At 44.9% G+C, this 19,827-nt stretch overlaps 1 protein-coding gene across 8 annotated transcripts in view; it reads left to right on the top strand.

Moving 5' to 3' along the window:
- PSEN2 (presenilin 2) overlaps positions 1-13,574 on the top strand; it is a 31,998-nt gene extending 18,424 nt beyond the window's left edge. For 4 of the 8 annotated variants that reach the window (XM_073338685.1, XM_073338686.2, XM_073338689.2 and 1 more), the window contains 3 exons: positions 699-821; positions 6,718-6,836; positions 10,989-13,574. In XM_073338685.1, coding sequence (XP_073194786.1) covers positions 699-821; positions 6,718-6,836; positions 10,989-11,144 — 398 coding nt within the window. In that variant the 3' untranslated portion in view covers positions 11,145-13,574. The other 4 variants (XM_073338687.2, XM_073338691.2, XM_073338688.2 and 1 more) reach the window with 4 other exon arrangements.
- The last annotated feature ends 6,253 nt before the right edge of the window (positions 13,575-19,827 follow it).

Below are 19,827 nucleotides of genomic sequence, written 5' to 3'. Positions count from 1 at the left end.
AGTCTGGTGTTAAGGCTTCATTACTTTTTTTATAAAAGTGTTTTCTAATATGTATTAAAGTGCAGCTAGTAAAACCCCAATTATCTAAGTGCTTGGGGCACTACTGGATTTTTCACATAGTGGGGGCTGGATAATTAGTTTGCTTTAGATTGTAAGTTTAAAGCCAAACTACATATCTTAAAAATGAATGAGCTAAATCTGATGTGTGATGTAGTCTTGGGGCATGAGTGGGTTTTACTATAAATGGTTTTCCCATTTAATCACTAAAAATAGCTGCTTCTGTTGTGCTTCAGAAGCCAGTAGTAGCTCTCTTAAACAGAGTTTCCTTTTTTTAAGAAAGGAAACAAAACAAATGGACCTTAAGGCTTGATAACTAGGAACACTTTTATATTCAGAATAAACCAAGCTAAACTAGATTGACCAATGATGCCCTGGTATGATGGCATCTTTACTATTTCTGATGATACTGTAGGGGGCATGCACTCTCGACAAAGCCATTTAGAATCTGTATTTAATCCAGTTCTAATGAACACTACAGTTTGTACACTGAGACTTCACTCACTCATCCCTGGTTTGGTATGGAGAAGCCCCTTCATAAAGGCTGCTTACTTCATGTTTCTCAAAACATGTTAATGTAGATGCCTTCGTTTTGTCTCTTCTTTGTTGTGGTGTTTGGTGTGTTTTTCGGGGGAACCCAGCTGAAGACATGAGAGAGATCAATGACAATCCTGCATACGTGGAGTCAGAAATCTCCGAGGCCAGGAGTCCAGCTCCAACCCATCCAACCACTTCCTTAATAGAGGAGCTGGAAGAGGAGGAAAGTAAGGCAAACAAGTCATGAAAACTTGCTTTTAAATGGCGTCCTGCCATACACAGTAAGAGTCAAATTCTCCTACTCACATTGGGAGCACCTTGCTCTGAGTAGTTCTATTGAAACAAATGGGAGTATCTGAACAGTAAGATAATGACTGAATGTGAGTAAGAAGGGTATCGGAATCTGACTCAAAATGATTTTCATGCTGCAATATCTATTCTAACTATGCTTAGAACAGGAGGCCCTTATACCCAAGGGCTGGTCTTCACACAGTTGTTTGTGGTTTTTTGTTTTGGTACCAATTTAATCATATCAGTTTAGAAATTGATGTAAGTATATTGTTTTCTAAATGGCTGTCGTTGTCAGGGGAACGCCCCTAGGGTGGATGCAGTTATAATTAAGGCTACATTTTAGTCATGGGTATTTTTAATAAAAGTCATGGACGGGTTACAGGCCGTGAATTTTTCCTTGCTGCCCGTGACCTGTCCATGACTTGTACTACGTACCCTTAACTAAAACTTGGGCCAGGGGCGCTGTGGGTGCTCGGGGGGTGGGAGGGCTGGCAGGCTCCCTACCTGGTTCTGACTGGCACGTCCCTGTAGCTCCTAGGGGGAGGGGTGGCTGGGGGGCTCCATGCACTACTCCTGCCACAAGTGCTATGGCCAGGAACCACAGCCAATGGGTCCTCCAGGGGTGGGTCCTCCAGGGGTGGGCAGCATGCTGAGCACCCACCCACCCACCCTGGCTGCTCCACCTAGGAGCTGCAGGGACATGCTGGGGGAGCCGGGGAGACACCTCTGCCCCCCTCATCCCCCTCCAGGTAAGCGCCGCCACACACCCCTGTCCCAGCCCTGAGCCCCCTCCCACACACCCAAACTGCTGCTGCTAGTCCAGGGGCTGCCCCTTAGACAGCACCGGCCGCTGCAGATGTCACAGAGGTCACGTAATCCATGACCTCCATGACAGACACGCAGCCTTAGCTCTGGTCTCCACTACGAGTTTAGGTTGAATTTAGCAGCGTTATTTCAGTTTTAACCCTGCACCCGTTCACCTAACACAGCCATTTTTGTCGACTTAATGGGCTCTTAAAATCGATTTCTGTACTCCTCCCCGACCAGGGGATTAGCGCTGAAATTGACATCGCAGGGTCGAATTTGGGTTAGTGTGGACACAATTCGGTGGTATTGACCTCCGGGAGCTGTGCCACGCCACGGTGCTGCATTGTGACCACTCTGGACAGCACTCTGAATTTGGATGCACTGGCCAGGTAGACAGGAAAAGCCTCGCGAACTTTTGAATTTCATTTCCTGTTTGGCCAGTGTGGCAAGCTGATCAGCACAGGTGACTATGCAGATCTCCTCAGCAAAGGTGACCATGGAGTCCCAGAATTGCAAAATTGCTCCAGCATGTACCAAACAGGAGGTACTGGATCTGATCGCTGTATGGGGAGACAAATCCATGCTATCAGAACTCTGTTCCAAAAGTCAAAATGCCAAAATATTTGAAAAAATCTCCAAGGGCATGAAGGACAGAGGCTATCACAGGGACCCGCAGCAGTGCCGCATGAAACTTAAGGAGCTTAGGCAAGCCTACCAAAGAACCCAAGAGGCAAACGCTCACTCAGGGTCAGAGCCCCAGACATGCCACTTCTGTGATGAGCTGCATGCAATTCTAGGGGGTGTCCCTACCACTGCCCCACCCCTGTACGTGGACTCCTGCAAGGGGGGAGTCTCATGCAACAGGGATGAGGATTTTGGGGACGAGGAAGATAGCGCACACCAGGCAAGCGGAGAAACCGTTCTCCCCAACAGCCAGGAACTGTTTATCACCATGGATCCAATACCCTCCCAACCCAGGCTCCCGACCTTGAAGGCGGAGAAGGTAGCTCTGGTGAGTGTACCTTTGTAAATATAATACACTGTTTAAAAGCAAGCGTGTTTAATGATTAATTTGACCTGAAAACTTGGGATGCATTCGTGGCCAGTACAGCTACTGGAAAAGTCTGTTAACGTGTGTGGGGATGGGGTGGAAATCCTCCAGGGACATCTCAGTGAAGCTGTCCTGGAGGTACTCCCAAAGCCTTTGCAAAAGGTTTCTGGGGAGGGCAGCCTTATTGCGTCCTCCATGGTAGGACACTTTACCATGGCAGGCCAGTAGCACATAGTCTGGAATCATTGCATAAGAAAGCATGGCAGTGTGTGGTCCCGGTGTTTGCTGGCATTCAAGCAACATCCGTTCTTAATCTCTGTTATCCTCAGGAGAGTGATATCATTCATGGTCACCTGGTTGAAAAAGGGGAATTTTATTCAGAGGTGGCCGTTCCTGCTGGGCTGTTTGCCTGTGGCTGAAAATAAATCATCCTTGCTGTTAGCCACATGGTGGGGGGACAGGTGAAGTGATCATCCCAGCAAATTGGGGGTGTGTGTGTGTGTGGGGGGGAGGTTAGTTGGGTTTGTGCTGCATGTTAACCTGAAAACATCAGCCCCTCCTCTTAAACGGCCAATGTCTTTAAAATTGAAAAAAAAAAAGAAATCTCCCTTTTTTTTTTTTCCTCCCACAGCTGCAAATGTTTCAACGCTGCGACTGGCATCTCTGTCCCAGAGGTTAGGGCAGATAAGAAAGTGAAAAAAACACACTCACTATGAAATGTTCTCTGAGCTCATGCAGTCCACCCAAACTGCCTCCATGCATTCTGCTGGGCTCTTTCAGACAATGGCAGAGTCCAGAAAATCACAAAATGAACTCAAGGACAGGAGGGACGTGCGAGAGGACACGTAGCAGGAGCAACAGGAGAGGTGGCGGGATCAAGAGGAAAGGTGGTGGCAGCATGATGAAAGGAGGCAGGATACAATGCTGAAGCTACTGGAGGATCAAACTGATATGCCCTGGTGTATGGTTGAGGTGCAGGAAAGGCACAGACCACCACTGCAGCCCCTGTGTAATCAACTGCCCTCCTCCCCAAGTTCCATAGCCTCCTCACCTAAATGCCCAGAACGCAGGGGGGCCGGCCCCCTCCAGGCACGCAACCACTTCACCCTAGAGGACTGCCCAAGCAACAGAAGGCTGGCATTCAATAAGTTTTGAAGTGCAGTGTGGCCTTATCCTTATCTCCTCCCCCACCCCTCCCAGGCTACCGTGGCAGTTATCTCCCTATTTGTGTGCCGAATTAATAAAGACTGCATGAATTTAAAACAACAATGACTTTATTGCCTCTGCAAGCTGTGATTGAAGGAGGGAGGGAAGGGCGGTTGGCTTACAGGGAAGTAGAATGAACCAAGGGGGTGGGTTTTCATCAAGGAGAAACAAACAGAACTGTCACATCGTAGTCTGGTCAGCTATGAAACTGGTTTTCAAAGCTTCTCTGATGCACAGCATGCCCCGCTGTGCTCTAACAGCCTTGGTGTCTGGCTGTGTGTAATCAGGGGCCAGGCTATTTGCCTCAACTTCCCACCCCGCCATAAACGTCTCTCCCTTACTCTCTCAGATATTGTGGAGCACACAGCAAGCAGTAATAACAATGGGAATATTGGTTTCACTGAGGTCTGAGCAAGTCAGTAAATTGTGCCAGCGTGCTTTTAAACGTCCAAATGCACGTTCTACCACCATTCTGCCCTTGCTCAGCCTGTAGTTGAACAGATCCTGACTACTGTCTAGGCTGCCTATGTATGGCTTCATGAGCCATGACATTAAAGGGTAGGCTGGGTCCTTAGGGATAACTATAGGCATTTCAACATCCCCAGCGGTTATTTTCTGGTCTGGGAATAAAGTCCTTTCCTGCAGCTTTTGAAACAGACCAGAGCTCCTGAAGATGCGAGGATCATGTGCCTTTCCTGGCCATCCCATGTTGATTTTGGTGAAACGTCCCTTGTGATCCACCAGTGCTTGCAGCACCATTGATAAGTACCCCTTTTGGTTTATGTACTGGCTGCCTTGGTGGCCCGGTCCCAAGATAGGGATATGGGTTCAGTCTATGGCCCCACCACACTTAGGGAATCCCATTGCAGCAAAGCTATCCACTATAACCTGCACATTTCCCAGAGTCACTACCCTTAATAGCAGCAGCTCAGTGATTTGCAGTGGGTACTTGGATCACAGCAACCCCCACGGTAGATTTGTCCACTCCAAATTGATTCCCGACTGACGGGTAGCTGTCCGGCATTGCAAGCTTCTAGAGGGCTATCGCCACTCGCTTGTGGACTGTGAGGGCTGCTCTCATCTTGGTATTCTTGCGCTTCAGGGCTGGGGAAAAGCAAGTCACAAAATTCCATGAAAGTGCCCTTACACATGCGAAAGTTTCACAGCCACTGGGAATCATCCCAGACCCACAACACTATGCGGTCCCACCAGGCTGTGCTTATTTCCCGGGCTCAGAATTGATGTTCCATGGCATGAGCCTGCCTCGTTGCCACCAGGATGGCCAAATTGCTGGAGCCTATGCTTTGAGAGAAGTCTGTGTCCATGTCCTCATCGGTGGTCTCACCGTGCTGCCATTGCCTCCTCACCTGCTTTTGTAAGTTCTGGTTCTGCATATGCTGCATGATCATGCACGAGGTGTTTACAATGCTCATAACTGCCACAGTGATCTGAGTGGGCTCCATGCTTGCTGTGGTATGGTGTGAGCAGGACAGCAGAGTGGCAGCAGAAGTGGTCATTCAATGACGATGGTTTGCAGACCTACTGCACCGTCTGCTCCCAGGACACAACAGCTAAGTGGACTGCATGCTTGCCGTGTTATGGCGAGACAAGAGCAGCCGAGCAGAGTTTCAGTGGAAGTGGTCCTGTGAGACCACCAGGAGAGCAGAGTCGCAGCGGAAGCGGGAACCCATGAAACGCAACATAGAGAAATTCACTATCGAGACAAGAGCAGGAAAGCAGAGTGGCAGTGGAAGCGGTGGTTCGATGACAATGGTTAGCAGTCCTACTGCACTGTCTGCTGAAAGCAGTATGGCGCCTGCGCGGAAAAAAGGCATGAAACAATTGTCTACCATTGCTCTCACGGAGGGAGGGGCGACTGATGACGTACCCAAAATCACCCGCGACAATGTTTTTGCCCCATCAGGCATTGGGAGCTTAACCCAGAATTCCAATGGGCAGCGGAAACTGTGGGATAGCTACCCACAGTGCAACACTCTGAAAGCCGATGCTAGCCTCAGTACTGTGGACGCACTCCGTTGACTTAATGCGCTTAGTGGGGGGACACGCAATTGACTGTATAAAATCGGTTTCTAAAAATCCACTTCTATAAATTCGACCTAATTTCGTAGCATAGACATACCCTTAGTTATAAGTGGTGTAAGGGCGTTTAAAGTCTGGTAATCATAAGATATGCTGATTTAAGCACTTTTTTATCCTAGTATAACTGCCTGTGCTAGGGAGTTGGACCCATTTTAACTATATCTGTGTCTAAACCAGTATAGTTAAACTGGTACAAAATCTATATGTAGAGCAGTCCTTACCATGCAAATGTTTCCGATTTAATGGTGCCCACTGAGCTTGAGAAAGTGTCATGTTGTGTGGGATCCAACAGGCCAAACAAGAGTAACGCTGTAGCTGGTTGGAGATTAGGTTTGCAGAGGGTGGGAGAAGAGAGGAAATTCTTTCCAGCTGAAATCTTCCAACCAGCTGAAGGTAATTTTGACAGAGGAAATGTCCTGGAGTTTTGTGCCTCTATAGAGGAAAGTCCATTGGCTTCTGTGAAGTGAAAAAGTAGGCTGTCTGTACAGGGAGGATGCAAATAACTGTGCCACGGAACGCTTTAATGTTGTCAGCATGGTGGTCTGAGTTGTTAGTCAAGAGTAGAAACTTTGACCAGTTGCACTGGAGGAGGGAGAAGGGATGGGCGTAAAGCAAGAAAAACAGAAAGAAACAGGAGCACTGATGTGAAAATTTTTCACTTTTAACAGGGGGTGTCAAGCTAGGCCTTGGAGACTTCATATTTTACAGTGTGCTTGTAGGGAAAGCAGCTGCCACTGCTAGCGGAGACTGGAATACAACACTGGCCTGCTTTGTAGCCATCCTTATAGTAAGTAAAACTGTAAAAGTTCTCTCTCTCTCTCCTTTTTTTTTTATATGTACTTCATGGCATTGTACCATTGATGGATGTATCAGTAACTGGTCAGTGTTAAATATTAAACTACTGCTGTGTAATACAGGGAGAAACCCACACACGACTCTACCCATCGTACTGTATGTAAAGGTGATCAGCATAGACGGGCACTCTGATATCTCTGGGACAAGAATGTGATCCACTCTGGACTGTGCCTTTGGGCAAAAAAGTCCTTAAAGAACAAATAAGGGCTAGTCTAACTAAAGCGCTACAGCGGCACAGTTGTGCCTCTCTAGCGTGTCTGGTGAGGATTCTCTAAGACTATGGGAGAGACCTCTCCCGTTGACTTAATTACTTCACCTTTGTGAGAGGTGGTAGCTGTGTTGGCGGCCAAAGTTCTTCTGCCAACATAGCGCTGTCTACTTAGGTTGGTGTAATTTACTTCGCTCAGGGGTGTGGATTATAAATGGTAGTGTAGACAAGCCTTAAGATCCACATCAGCTGCCAGGTGTAGACCATGGGGCAGAGGAACAAGGGTCTGGGAAAAGGAGTTAGAATTGAACTGCTGGTGTTCTTGTTTCAGTGGCTAGAGATCAGGGACTTTTGTCACATTTAAGAGTGAGTACTGAGATCTCTGGGCTTGAATGGCTCAAAAAATCTGCCTCTGGACAACAGGAGCTGCTTCATGAGGGTAGAAGAGGTTTGTGCTTCTTTTGTATGAGTAACCCCTGACAGGTTGATGAGCTTTGTCAAGATAAAGAGCCCTCATCAGTTTCAGGCGATCAGACAGAGGTGCGTTCTGTTCCAGTGTTTGCTGGGAAGCAACAGAAATGCCAGAGGCTAACTCCTCTGAAACAGTCCTCTTCATTGTGAAGAAATTACCATATTGTAGCTGTCCTAGAACCCAGCCCTGCCAGGAGCTCAGCACCTTGCAAATCAGATCTCCGTGTGTGTTGAAGAGCACTGCTACATGCTCTAATATTGGCACTGCTGAGTCTGTAGGGTGGTGGTTTTGAAGCTGTCAACATTCTAATGAAAGGTGCATGCTGGGCAATGGAAGTTTAGTGGGCAAAAGACCCAACTAATCCTAGTGTATCTAATGTAAGTGGAGTATGTGAGCCTAGCTTCAAACACAGCTTTCAAAACCTCACAGATGGGGGAGGGGGAGTCCTATTAGCCATCCTCTGGGCTGGTCTGTTCCCTACAGCAAGTGCTCTCCAGAGTCTGCCCATGAGACTATCTGCACTGCACTGTTTTCCCTAAAATGTACTTCTAATGTGTTCTGGTTCCATCTGCTTGCTTCAAGGTCCTGTTTCTCTGACTTTCCAGCTCCAGAATGGTCTGTGGTGTTGTAGTGCTAAGCCATTCTTGTACAGACCTGCAGAAAGAAACCCCACCCATTGAGGAGGGGGTGGGGCCTGGTGCCAGCCCTGATGTATGTTTGTCCAAAGACTGTAGAGAGCCTGTGCTATCCATACAGAAGTGGAAGGGATATGGGGATTCATGTGGCTGTAGTAGTGGGCCTTAAACTTCCAGTTGCCTTAGATAAAGAAGTATTTTAGTATTTTAAGTAGCCAAGCTGAAGCCCCCAAGTACTCCCAAGCAATCTAGATCTAAATTCTGCAATAAAGGTTTCCCTGGTTTCTGTAGCCCTTTGGTATTGGTATAGGAATCCCAGTGTGGCAGTCTCTTATCTCAGTTTTTTAACACACTTTTTGGCAGTGCGACAGAACTACATTACAGAAATCATTGGGGGAGGCTGGAGGTTTTGGCAGCTGGACTGGTGGGGGTGGGGGAAGGACTCTTTGGGGTAGAATTCTCAAAGGAGCATAAGAGGGCACACCCATTTGAGAGTGTTAAGTCTCGGTGCTTTGGTACCTGGGAGGATGTTGAGTTGATTGGAGACTGTAAAAGCACAGTAATGATAATAGCATTAGCTGGATGTTTCTGCCAAAAAGATCAGTAGTGAAGTAACTAACAATGGTAACATTTAAATTTATCTTGGTTTCAGAGTGAATGCCACATGGGGATGGATGGGATAGTTCAAACCACCTCATAGCTATTGTTTCAGACTGCCTGTGGGTCAGGAAGAAAACAGTGAATCAATTACTCTCTTTTCACTTTCTTCACAACCACAATGGTTAAAATCATATTTTTCTCTCACTCCTTGTCCGTACCCCGCTTAAGCTGGAGATCTAATGATCCAACCAGCCGATCAAATTCGGCGATGTATCCCGGTCACGTGCCACCTGAGGCATGTTACGCATAGGCTAAGAAGTAGTACAAAATGAAAGCTTGGATTCTGGGCTGTGTTTCTACAGCAAGGAGTTGATTTTGTATGACAGCCTGAGGCATGGGTTGCTGAGGCTTGCAGTAGTGCAGGGGTCAGCAACCTTTTAGAAGTGGTGTGCCGAGTCTTCATTTAATCACTCTAATTTAAGGTTTCGCGTGCCAGTAATACATTTTAACGTTTTTAGAAGGTCTCTCTCTGAGTCTATATTATATAACTAAACTATTGTTGTATGTAAAGTAAACAAGGTTTTTAAAATGTTTAAGAAGCTTCATTTAAAATTTAAATTAAAATGCAGATCTTATCAGTTTAGTGCAGTGGTTCTTAACCTGGGGTGCACGCACCCCCTGGGGGTGCGAGATGCCCTTTCTGGGCGTGCAAGACATGCGAGATTTTTTTTTTAGAAGGTAAATCATCGAAAACACAAATGAAGCACAGGCACATAAGTACAACTACTTTGTTTCATCAAACCTATGTATTTATTAACATACTTTTTTAACGATTACTGTAATATACAAACAAAGTTTTCAAGTTTTTAAGCTAATTGTAGTGTAATTTTTGATGAGGGCTGCAGAGCACTGGGCCCAGGCCAGGAGCAGAGCCCTGGGCTGGCTGCCGGTACCCCGGGCTGGCTGCCAGTACCCCAGGCCAGCAGAAGGGCTGAGCAGGGCCAGACCCCGGACCTGAGTGGCTCAGCCCGGTACCGGTCTGGGATTCTGTCTGCTGGCTCCTGCCAGCTGGGGTCCCAGCCGCCGGCCCTGCTCAGCCTGCTGCTGGCTGGGGGTTCCGTTCACCTAGGCTGGCAGCGGGCTGAGTGGGGCCGGCGGCCGGGACCCCAGCTAGCAGCAGCGTGCCAGTAAAAGTCGGCTTGCGTGCTGCCGGTTGCCGACCCCTGCAGTAGGGCTTTACCTGTCTTCACTCCACTAATTTTCATTTAAAACAAATCTTCCCCTAAGCTCGACTTCTTGTTACTGAAGTGAAGTTTCAAACTTGAGGAAAGCAGTGGAAATTTCACCCCACCCATCTCTATATAGTGAGGTGAAATTGTCCTTGCATAGGAATGGACTTCCCCCAAAGAGCCTGCCATGTGGGTGGGCAGGTTTGGAGCTTTCTTCACTTAGCGATGCTGGTGGTGTATGTGTGTATTATAGTTTTGAAGTACTTAGGTATCTTTTTTTTTCTCTCCTTCCCTCTCTCTCAAAAACCTCCCAAAACTACAACTTTTGGCTCTGATGAAGATGCTCCAATTAAAACTGAGACCTTGGCCTGCTTTACAGCTACCAGTAGTGTTTACCCCAGAATAAGGAGAGAACTCATCTGAGAGGAACCAGGGTTTTTTTTGGTTTTAGTTCTTTTCCATAGACCTTGGCAGCTGGAAAGGTGTTAAAAACAGATCTACTGTGTGCTAATCCCTGTATGGAAAATGAAGCTTGTTGTTTGTAGCTGACTATAACTTGGAAACTTATCTGTAACTGATCAGTAAATGCTACATAACTGTATCGAGCAAAGATTTGAAATATGTAAATAAATTAACCCTTTCTATGTTGGTTGTAGATTAACAAGGACGCTTGTTACCTCTCGCTTATCCTGGCTGAGAGAGCTTGTGATCGAGATTGCCAAGGGAATCCCATGTCCGCTCAGACTGTGGGTTAGAAAATAGGCTGCCACTGTGTGTGAAGTGGGGGACGACACCCTATCCCCTCTCGCCCAGGCAGACTTCCCTTTCCTTTGCAGGGCATAGCATATTATTCATGTGATCTGGTGCCTACAATGAAAGCATTTCTGGGTCTATTATTATGTGTAATGTCTTCCTTTGTCTTTGTTCCCTTCTATGGTAGGGTTTGTGTCTGACTCTTTTATTGCTGGCTGTGTTCAAGAAAGCCTTGCCTGCTCTTCCCATCTCCATTACCTTTGGCTTGGTATTCTACTTCTCAACAGACAACCTGGTGCGACCTTTTATGGACACCCTGGCATCTCACCAGTTGTATATTTAAAGATGAAGAAGAAAGATAAGTTGGAAGATTTTTTTTTTAAAGCCTTGCCGTGAAGTATGGCATTTTAAATGAGGAGGTTGTATAGTTTTACACTTAGTGCCATATATTTTTAAGAAAACTTTTAAAAACTATCATGAGATACTTAGTAAAATCTAGTAGCTAACTTCCAGGGCTTTTTCAAGGGAGTTAGGTACCCAACTTCCTGTGAATTTCAAGAGGAGTTGGGTACCTAACTCACTTGGCTCCTTGAAAACCCAGCTTTGGCATTGGTACCTGAGCAGTACCTGAATGCACTTGATCTAAATATCACCTGGTGTAAACAGAGAGAGTCTGTATGTAGTACAGGCTGACCTAGAGATGAAGAACCTTACAGGTGCATGTAGGGGGAGCCTAGGACCTGTGTTTACGCTTTGACCTGAAGTTGCAAAGAGGGTTAATTGTATTCCAATACTTTGCACAGCACTTTGAAAGTGAAAAGTGCTAACACTAATTAGAAGTAAGTCACAGAATCATAATTGGACAAGTGAGATGGTCAGCGTACATGCAGGAGAGTAAACTAATGTAATTGGCTGTGAGTGTTAGAAAGGGAGACTGCTATTCCCATAGGGATGTTTCCAACACTTTGGGCCCAATTCTGGAAGCCTCACTGAAATCCAAATCTGGCCCTTTGTCTAAAAAAGTTGCTCATTAGTACCCTAATGGGATGTGGCAAATGAAGTCTTGCTTTGTATAAGATGTCCTTGGGTCAGATCTAAAAGCATGAGCCTCTACTGGCTGAGCTAAAAGCTCAGAGGCTGTGTACAAACTCATAAACCCCTAAGCCACTCTGGACGTGAGAGTTACATTTTCCTATCTTTTTCTGGCAGTTAAAGTGTTAGGAAACATCTTCTTTGTTCACCATTACAAACCTCAGATGACCAAAAAGGTTGGAAATATGACAGAACTTCAATTAAACTTATTGACCTGTAGCTTCCTGTGTGTATTCTTGGTCTGATTCCTATGTGTAATGTAATCACTTTAGGGAGAACCGTTACCTCTCCTTTATAAAGAGATTCTTACACTGACCTAGGCTTGACCTATCTATTTTTTTTGTATTGTTTAAATACTTTTTATGACAAGCTTAAAAAAAACTATATAAATATTTAATGTAAGAGTGACTATTTTGGAAATACATTGCTACAGTTTGTATCAAAATGTGGATGCGACTTTTTTTTTTTTTTTTTTTTTGATCTGCAGTCTGTTGTAAATACGGCATGATTGAAACTGAAAATAATTACAAGGCTAACATGACCCCATAAAAACTACAGCGCTTGTTGCCAGCTAACATCACGTGTCTGACTCAAGCTTTTTGTTAGATGTGTTAATCATTCCATTTTTCAGTGTGTTCTTTTTCTTCCAAAAGTCCATTTCTAAGAAATAGAACTCCTTTGATCTAACTTGAGTGTCAAGTGCATAAACAAGCTCTTATTTTTCTTCGACAGTTAATCAATGTGCAAAATATACCATTGTGAAAGGCTTGTGTGAATGAATGTGATATGATCCACAGGAGTAAAAATTAATGTCTGCAGATATTCTCTTTAGAAGAGGCACTGGATAATTTATTTTTAAAATTGTTTTTCCAATAGACTTGTTAAATCTAACCTACTTTGATATTTAAAAGGATGCTCATTTAATATTGATATATTAATAAAGATTCATTCAAATTGTTTAAAAAAACATTTTAATTTGGGTGTTTATAGGGATTTTATGTACCTCAGCTTGGATAAACAACTCAGTTCTGCTTTTTGTTGTCTGTGTCGCTGTCATTTTTCTCACTACTGCTATGTGTTGGTTACAAATGCTACAGCAGAGTAGCTAATTGTTACTAAAAGGTGTTTCCATGGGAATCTAAAAATAATGAGCATATTTGTTTGGTTTTAAGTTTGTGTAAGTGTTTTTGGTCTTTTAATAAAATCTCTAAATTTTGGGTCAGATTTGAATGGGATCACATCTAATATTTTTAACTAGATGAATTTTTTTCCTCAGATAACATAGTGTGGAGTGGGTATAAAATTTTTATATACAATGAAGAAAATCCTGTGGGCTACACATGTTTGTGGCCTATTTATGTGAGAACGAACTTATTTTAGGCAATCTGAAATTGTAAATGAAGGAACAAAGGGGTAACTCATCTGGTGTAAATTGACATAACTCCACTGAGGCTGATAGTGCTGTACTGGTTATATCAGCTGAGGAGCTAGCCTTGAATGAGCACGTCTGCCTAAAATCTTTCTTTTGAATATAATTAAAAGGCAACTTATACCAGACTCTGTTAGTTGCACTGACAATATTATCCTGGAGGTGTGGTGGTGGAGTATATTGTGTGTCTACTGTAGAGCGGGTTTAACTGTGCAAAAGTTTATATATAAACTTATGTGTACAACTTTTAAAGTGACCTTGGCTTATTCTTATGTAGTATGAAGTTCTCTGATGTGCACATGTGTGGCACAAAAGTTAAAGTTTGCTCATGATATTAGTGTGGTGCAGAAAACTTGAAAAGGGAAAGGAGAATGGATAACCTGAGCTTTTTCCAAGCTGGAAGCTGCAGCACAGTGCCTAGTATGTGAGACCTTTTACCTATGCACTTGCAAGGTAAATCAGTTCTGTGACCCAACATTTTAATATTTTTAAATAAGTGGTTTTTTTGTTTTGTTTTTTGGTCTTGATCCAGTAAAGCACATGCTTATGTGCTTTAAGACCCAGCAAAATCAGTGGGATTTCAGCATATGCCTAAGTGCTTTGCTGAATTGGGATTTTAGTGGCCTTGCTAGTCAAGACATGGTCTGTCTCCTACACTGTGTACAGCACAAGTCACACTGGAGCCCTGCTATGAGTAGGTCTCTGGCTGCTGCTGTGCTATAAATAACTAATATCAGTAGGAGGGAACAGGACTCTACCAGGCACGGCACAGAGGCCAAGATTCTGTATCTTAATTGTGATAACATTCTTAAAGACAAACTTTTAAAAACTAAGCCAAATTTGGGTGTCTGTGGTATAACCAAGCAGGATTTGGCCCATTCTCTCATGAACAAGTTAATCATCCACCAAAAAAAGCAGCCATCAGTAATTCTCTATTCCTTAGATATTTCTGCCAGTGTTTTAATGTGGTTATATCTTACAGTCCTGGATGATGATGATAAAATCAATCACATTTTCAGCTGCTGTTTCCTCCTCTTTCACCCCAGTTTGAGGATCTTCAGGCGGCGCTTGCTGTTTAAACTTGACAGTACTACCCTTTCACCATAATTGTACCTGGGACTATATGTATCTGTAGAAGGCCAGAAGGAGCTTGCAAGCTTATAGTCCTGATCCTGCAAGCTGCTGTGTAACTGGTTGCTTCAGTTTGTGTCAAGCCTTCAGGGAATGCCTTACAGGGTCTGAGCCTTCATTAGATTTACTTCAGGGGAGCCATGCCACTTGCACTAGCTGAGGATGAGGTTGATGGTATCTAAGAGGAAAGACTGTTCCAGGCATACAGCATCTGTCTGAAAGGTAAGAGAGAAAGGAAACACTAAAGCAAGTGTAGATGCTGGATAATTGTGCATTGGAGGCAGAATGAAAGTGGAGGATGTGGTGAGAATAGCAGAAGGTGGGTTTTGGGTAAGGGAAAAGGATAGGAATGGAGCATGGGAGGAGACTGGTCTAGCTAGTCTATTAGGACTTTGGTAAGCACCCAGTTACCTAGGGCCTGGATTTCAGAGGTGCCCAGCACTAAGAACTGCAGTAAATGGGGAGCTGCAGGTGTTCTGCCCTTTGCCTCCTTACTAGCTGGTATGAGGTGCTGTAATGCTGGCTGTAGGCTGGGTAGAGAGGAAAGACTGACAAACATAGTGACTGGTACTGACTAGTCCCGTCTGTTCCCATGGATGTGATGAGAAATCCTCAACTCTAATTGATCCCACTGCATGAGATGCCTTAAAAGGGATCACTGGTTTTATTTTCAAGCTGTGAGGCAGAGAGGAGTGATACCTGTACTGAATGTGCCATATCTCAGCTATTCCTATGGAAAATTCCGGTTTCCTGACCACCTGAAGGGAGTGTGTGTGGGGGGTATCTCTTTCTTTCTGTTCTGCCTCCGAAGTGGATTGGGGCATTCTGGTCACTTCTGCTTCCTTCCCCACCTAGCAGAGAGACTGAAGGGTCTGTCCAGGGGAAAACTGCTGGTGAAGGTGGCTGATAAAACTCCAGCAGCTTCACTTGCTGATGTTGAAGGGTCTCCTTGTTACTTGGAGCATTTACCGCATCATTCAAAAGAGGGCAGGAGGTCTGTTGAGTCTATTGACCTGTCACCTTTTACCACTTGCTGCTGTCTGCTTCAGGGACGTTTTGCACTGAAATCAGGTTTGTGATGCCTTTTGTCCATGTATAATATACCTTAAGCAGCAGCAAAGCCATAAACGAAGCTGGCATTGAGGGATGTTTACAATGCTGCTGTGCCACCTCTTAGTTAAGTCTCTCCAAGTGCTTTATGACCATACGTTAATTTAAGGCCCCTGACAACCCATATGAGCTCAGTGCTATTATCCCCATTTTCAGATGAGGAAACGGAGGCACAAAGGGTGTAAGATATTTGCTCACTGTAGCATGGTGTGTCACTGGCAAGGCCAGAGAGAGAAGCCAGCAGTCTTGATTCCTGCTCCCCTGCTTTAACCACTAATCATCCAGTCTCCCTTCTACTACTACTAGCAGGGATTAGTTTGACCATATAGACAGGTTTCAGAGTAACAGCCATGTTAGTCTCTAAGGTGCCACAAGTACTCCTTTTCTTTTGACCATATAGTTTGACCACTAAAGTAAAAAGTCTACAACTCAAAACAAAGCTCCCAGTCAATTCCGTCTTACTCTTCTCAACCACATGATCTGTAATTTAATAACACAGACTATTCCTAATATTCTGTTTGCTTCTAATTTCATCTGCATTTTAAATTGAATTTGGGTAAGTTGTTTTCTTGATTTCCTGTTTTCTTCACTTTCTGGACTTAAACAGCTATTGGAACTAGAGATACCCTAGGATCACCACCAGAGGGCAGCACGTCTATAGCAAATAGCACCAACCATTTTAAAAGATCATTTTTAGGACCCTACCAAATTCAAAGACCATTTTGGTCAATTTCACGGTCATAGGATTTAAAAAATTATAAATTGCATTATTTCAGATATTTAAATTTGAAATTTCACAGTGTTGTAACTATAGGGGTCCTGACCGAAAAGGCAGTTGGGGGGGAGGGGGTGTGTGCGCCAGGTTATTGTAAGGGGCGGGGGTGTCTCGGAATTGCCACTCTTTCTTCTGCGCCCCTGCTGGTGGTGGCGGCACTGCCTTCAGAGCTGGATGGCTAGAGAGTAGTAGCTACTGCCAGGGAGCCCAGCTCTGAGCACCAGCACAGAAGGATGGCATGGTGTGGTATTTGTTACCCTTACTCGGCCAGCAGCCACCCTTCTCCGGCCACCCAGCTCTGAAGGCAGCACAGAAGTAAGGGTGGCAATACCATGATCTCCCCCTGACCCCCACAATAACTTTGCAACCCTTCTTTTGGGTCAGGACCTCCTGTATGAGAAATGCTGGTCTCCCCCATGAAATCTGTTTACTATAAGGTAAAAGCACACAAGACCAGATTTCACGGTCCATGACACGTTTGTCACAGCCGTGAATTTGGTAGTACCCTAATCACTTGGCTCTCCCTTCATACAACTTTTTTTTTTTCTCTCCTGCTGAGGTTAAAGCCTTTTGAACCTCCCCTATTGCAACAAGATAGCAGGCCAACTTTGGTTTCCAAACATTCCAGAGTTCTGGCACAGCTGGGGACAGATATGTGAGCTGATTCTGGTGGAAACTGTTTAAAATGTGCAGCCAGCCACAGTTCTGGCTGCATGTGCTGGGATATTGCACAGATTTTAATTTTTGGTTGTGGGTGTGGCTTGCTTTTCTTTTTAAGCAAAGCTTGAAGGCCCTGCCAACTCCTGCTGTAAGTTAAAGGAGCCTCAAGTTTTCTAATGTGCATTCTGCTCTCCAGGGGTCCTGTAGGTTCAGGGAAGCAAAACAGTAGCCACAGTGCTTTGTGCTCTGTTCACACCCCTGGCCTGTCCCCTTCTCCTTTCCCCAATATGCCCCATAGGCAGGTGTTGGGGACACCCCTTATACTAGCTGTTGATGGGCCAGGAGCCCCCCTGTGCTTTTGTGGCTCCTCTATGGAGTGGTGAAAGTGGCCTTTTGTAACTGTGCCTAACCCCAGTATGTGTTAATGAGGAAGAGTGGTAGTTCAGTTTAATAAGGACTTTTTTAACATGTAATAGAGGTAGGAGGTTTTGTGTCCTTACCAAATTTCTCACCTAAGTAACTTACGTGGCTCCCATTACTACACCCCTCACAATCCTTAATGTCTTTATCCTCACCCCACGCCTGTGAGATAGGGCAGTACTCTTATCCCCATTCTTCAGAGAGTTCCTAAGTGACTTGCTCAAAGTCATGCAGGAAATCTGTGTCAGAGCAGGGAATAGAACCAGTGTCTCAGGCGAAGGCCCTGAAGGCTAGGTCATACTTCCTCTCATGCCTCATCCTTTACTATGGCCTTACTGTCGTGCATCTCGTAGTGTGCCCTAAGTCAAGCTGCTGTGCATGCTCTGGGGACTGAAGGAGTTAACCAAGTCTAAGCAGTGGGTTGTTTATCTTCCACAACATACCGCATGTTTAACTGTTTTGACTGGTGCCAGTAAGTGCATGGTTTGTCTGCATGGCTGAAGGTGTCCATGCTCAGCACTATTTATGGTATAATAAAAAAATATATAAATAGACGGAGGCTTTGAAATGATGGCAGCTGGAGTCCTTTATAGCTGAGCTAGGTACAGGGCCAAGCAGCTGCAGTGGAAGTTTCCCAAAACTGGGAGGTGCATGTGTCAACTGCAGCCTGGACGAAGTAGCAGCTCCTGAGGCCATGTCAGGGTTAAGCTCGTGCAGAAATAGTGTAACCTGCATGATCCCAGCATTCCAGGGATGCGCAAAATGAATAAGCCATGTAAGCCACAGCAATTAGAAGGGGGCACAGCAGGAATAGCAACTAAGTAGAGGCTAACAGACCCCCATGCTCAGGACCTGATCCTTGACTCACTTACATCAGTGTAAATAAGGAGTAACTCCACGGTTGTTCCTAATTCCAGTGGAGTAAAACCATTGGCATTGGAACAATTTGTATAGTGGGAGTGCTGAAAGCCATTGATCAAAACTAATTCCTGTTTATGATAGAAACCACTTCAAGCCCAGGGGTACTACAGCACCAGAATCCCCTCTAGTTCCAGCATCCTTGAGTAAAACCAATGCATGTGAGAGGGGAATCAGGTCATGTCCTTTAACATATCCCACATCATCCACAACTCTTCCAAGGCTAAACGCAGACCTGCTGCAGCTCCCAATGAAGTCAGGGGCAATTACATTTCTTTACAGAAGGGTCTAATTTTGTTGCCCACAAAATATCAAATTGGTGTAAATCACACACAGGAGTCACCAGATAACTGTGAGTTAAGAGGATTTTTTGCCACTTATGCCACCCCGTAATTCGTGCCAGTATTTGGTTGTGGGTCAGGAAAGTACCATACCACCTTTTAGTGCTGAATTTATTTTATTCACATTTAAATAAAAATCTCTCCAAGGCTCAAGGTGCCCTGAGATCAAATTAGCAGCACAATGAAATAATTAATATAATTTCCAACAGGAACTCAGCCAGCTACGCACAGAGAGTCATTTCCAGCCTTTCATCATGCTAGGAAGCATGCGTCAGCCCTCTCCAAAAACCCTATCAAATATGGCTTTTGCAGCGTGCCTGGAAGATTGACATTTTGGGCTACATTGAACCCAAAATAATTAGTAACTAAGAATCATGGATTGTATGATCTTTTTAAAAACAAACACCCCCACTCCCATCCCCCCCATGATTTGTCATTGTGTGATTCCGGTGGGTGGGTAGGTAGGTGAATAAGATGGCGAACATATCAGTCAGTTTCAGAGAATGTTTAGTGCTGCCAAGTCAAACTCTGGGTCATACAGGAAGCTAACGCAGAGCAGGAGTGCTCAGCAGCCCTGCTCTGGCCACACAAAGGCTTAGAGCAATGGACTCCCAGTGAGATATTCATTTCCCTGTCTGGAAAGAATTCAAGGTTTTTAAAAAAAAAAAAAAAAGGCTGAAGACCTATAAAGGTCAGTTCTGAAGTGACAGTTCCTTTATCTAGATTAGCCCACTGTTACCAGCGCACATGCAAAGTTCAATGGACTTAAACAAGGCTGGGGAAATAAAGGTTATTTAGGGCATGAAACAATGCCAAGACACCTGACTTTTTAAACTATTTCCAGGAGTTTTGCCATTTCCCCCATGACCATCCTGTGATTTCTCTAAAGCAATGCCATGATGAATGAGTCCCTTTCCTGGGAGGCTTACTCTGCCCAGCGTTTGAAAGCAGATTTGACCTTTTATGTAGATTAATCTCAAGCAGCCCTATGTGTGGGTTTGTAGTGTGGACAGTGCAGAAATGAATCAGCTTGCAATGTGTAGCCATGGGCTGTCTTTTGAGAGAAGTGAGTGCAAGGTGGTATCTTGGGCCTGTCCCACCTTGAGCCATTGGAGGCTAGACACCCAAGATGATCTGTCATGGTCCCTTC

The sequence above is a fragment of the Lepidochelys kempii genome, chromosome 3, assembly GCF_965140285.1.
Source record: "Lepidochelys kempii isolate rLepKem1 chromosome 3, rLepKem1.hap1, whole genome shotgun sequence".
Taxonomy (NCBI): Eukaryota; Metazoa; Chordata; order Testudines; family Cheloniidae; genus Lepidochelys; species Lepidochelys kempii.
The sequence above is the reverse complement of the archived record's forward strand: the minus strand, read 5'-3'. Positions and strand labels throughout refer to the sequence as shown.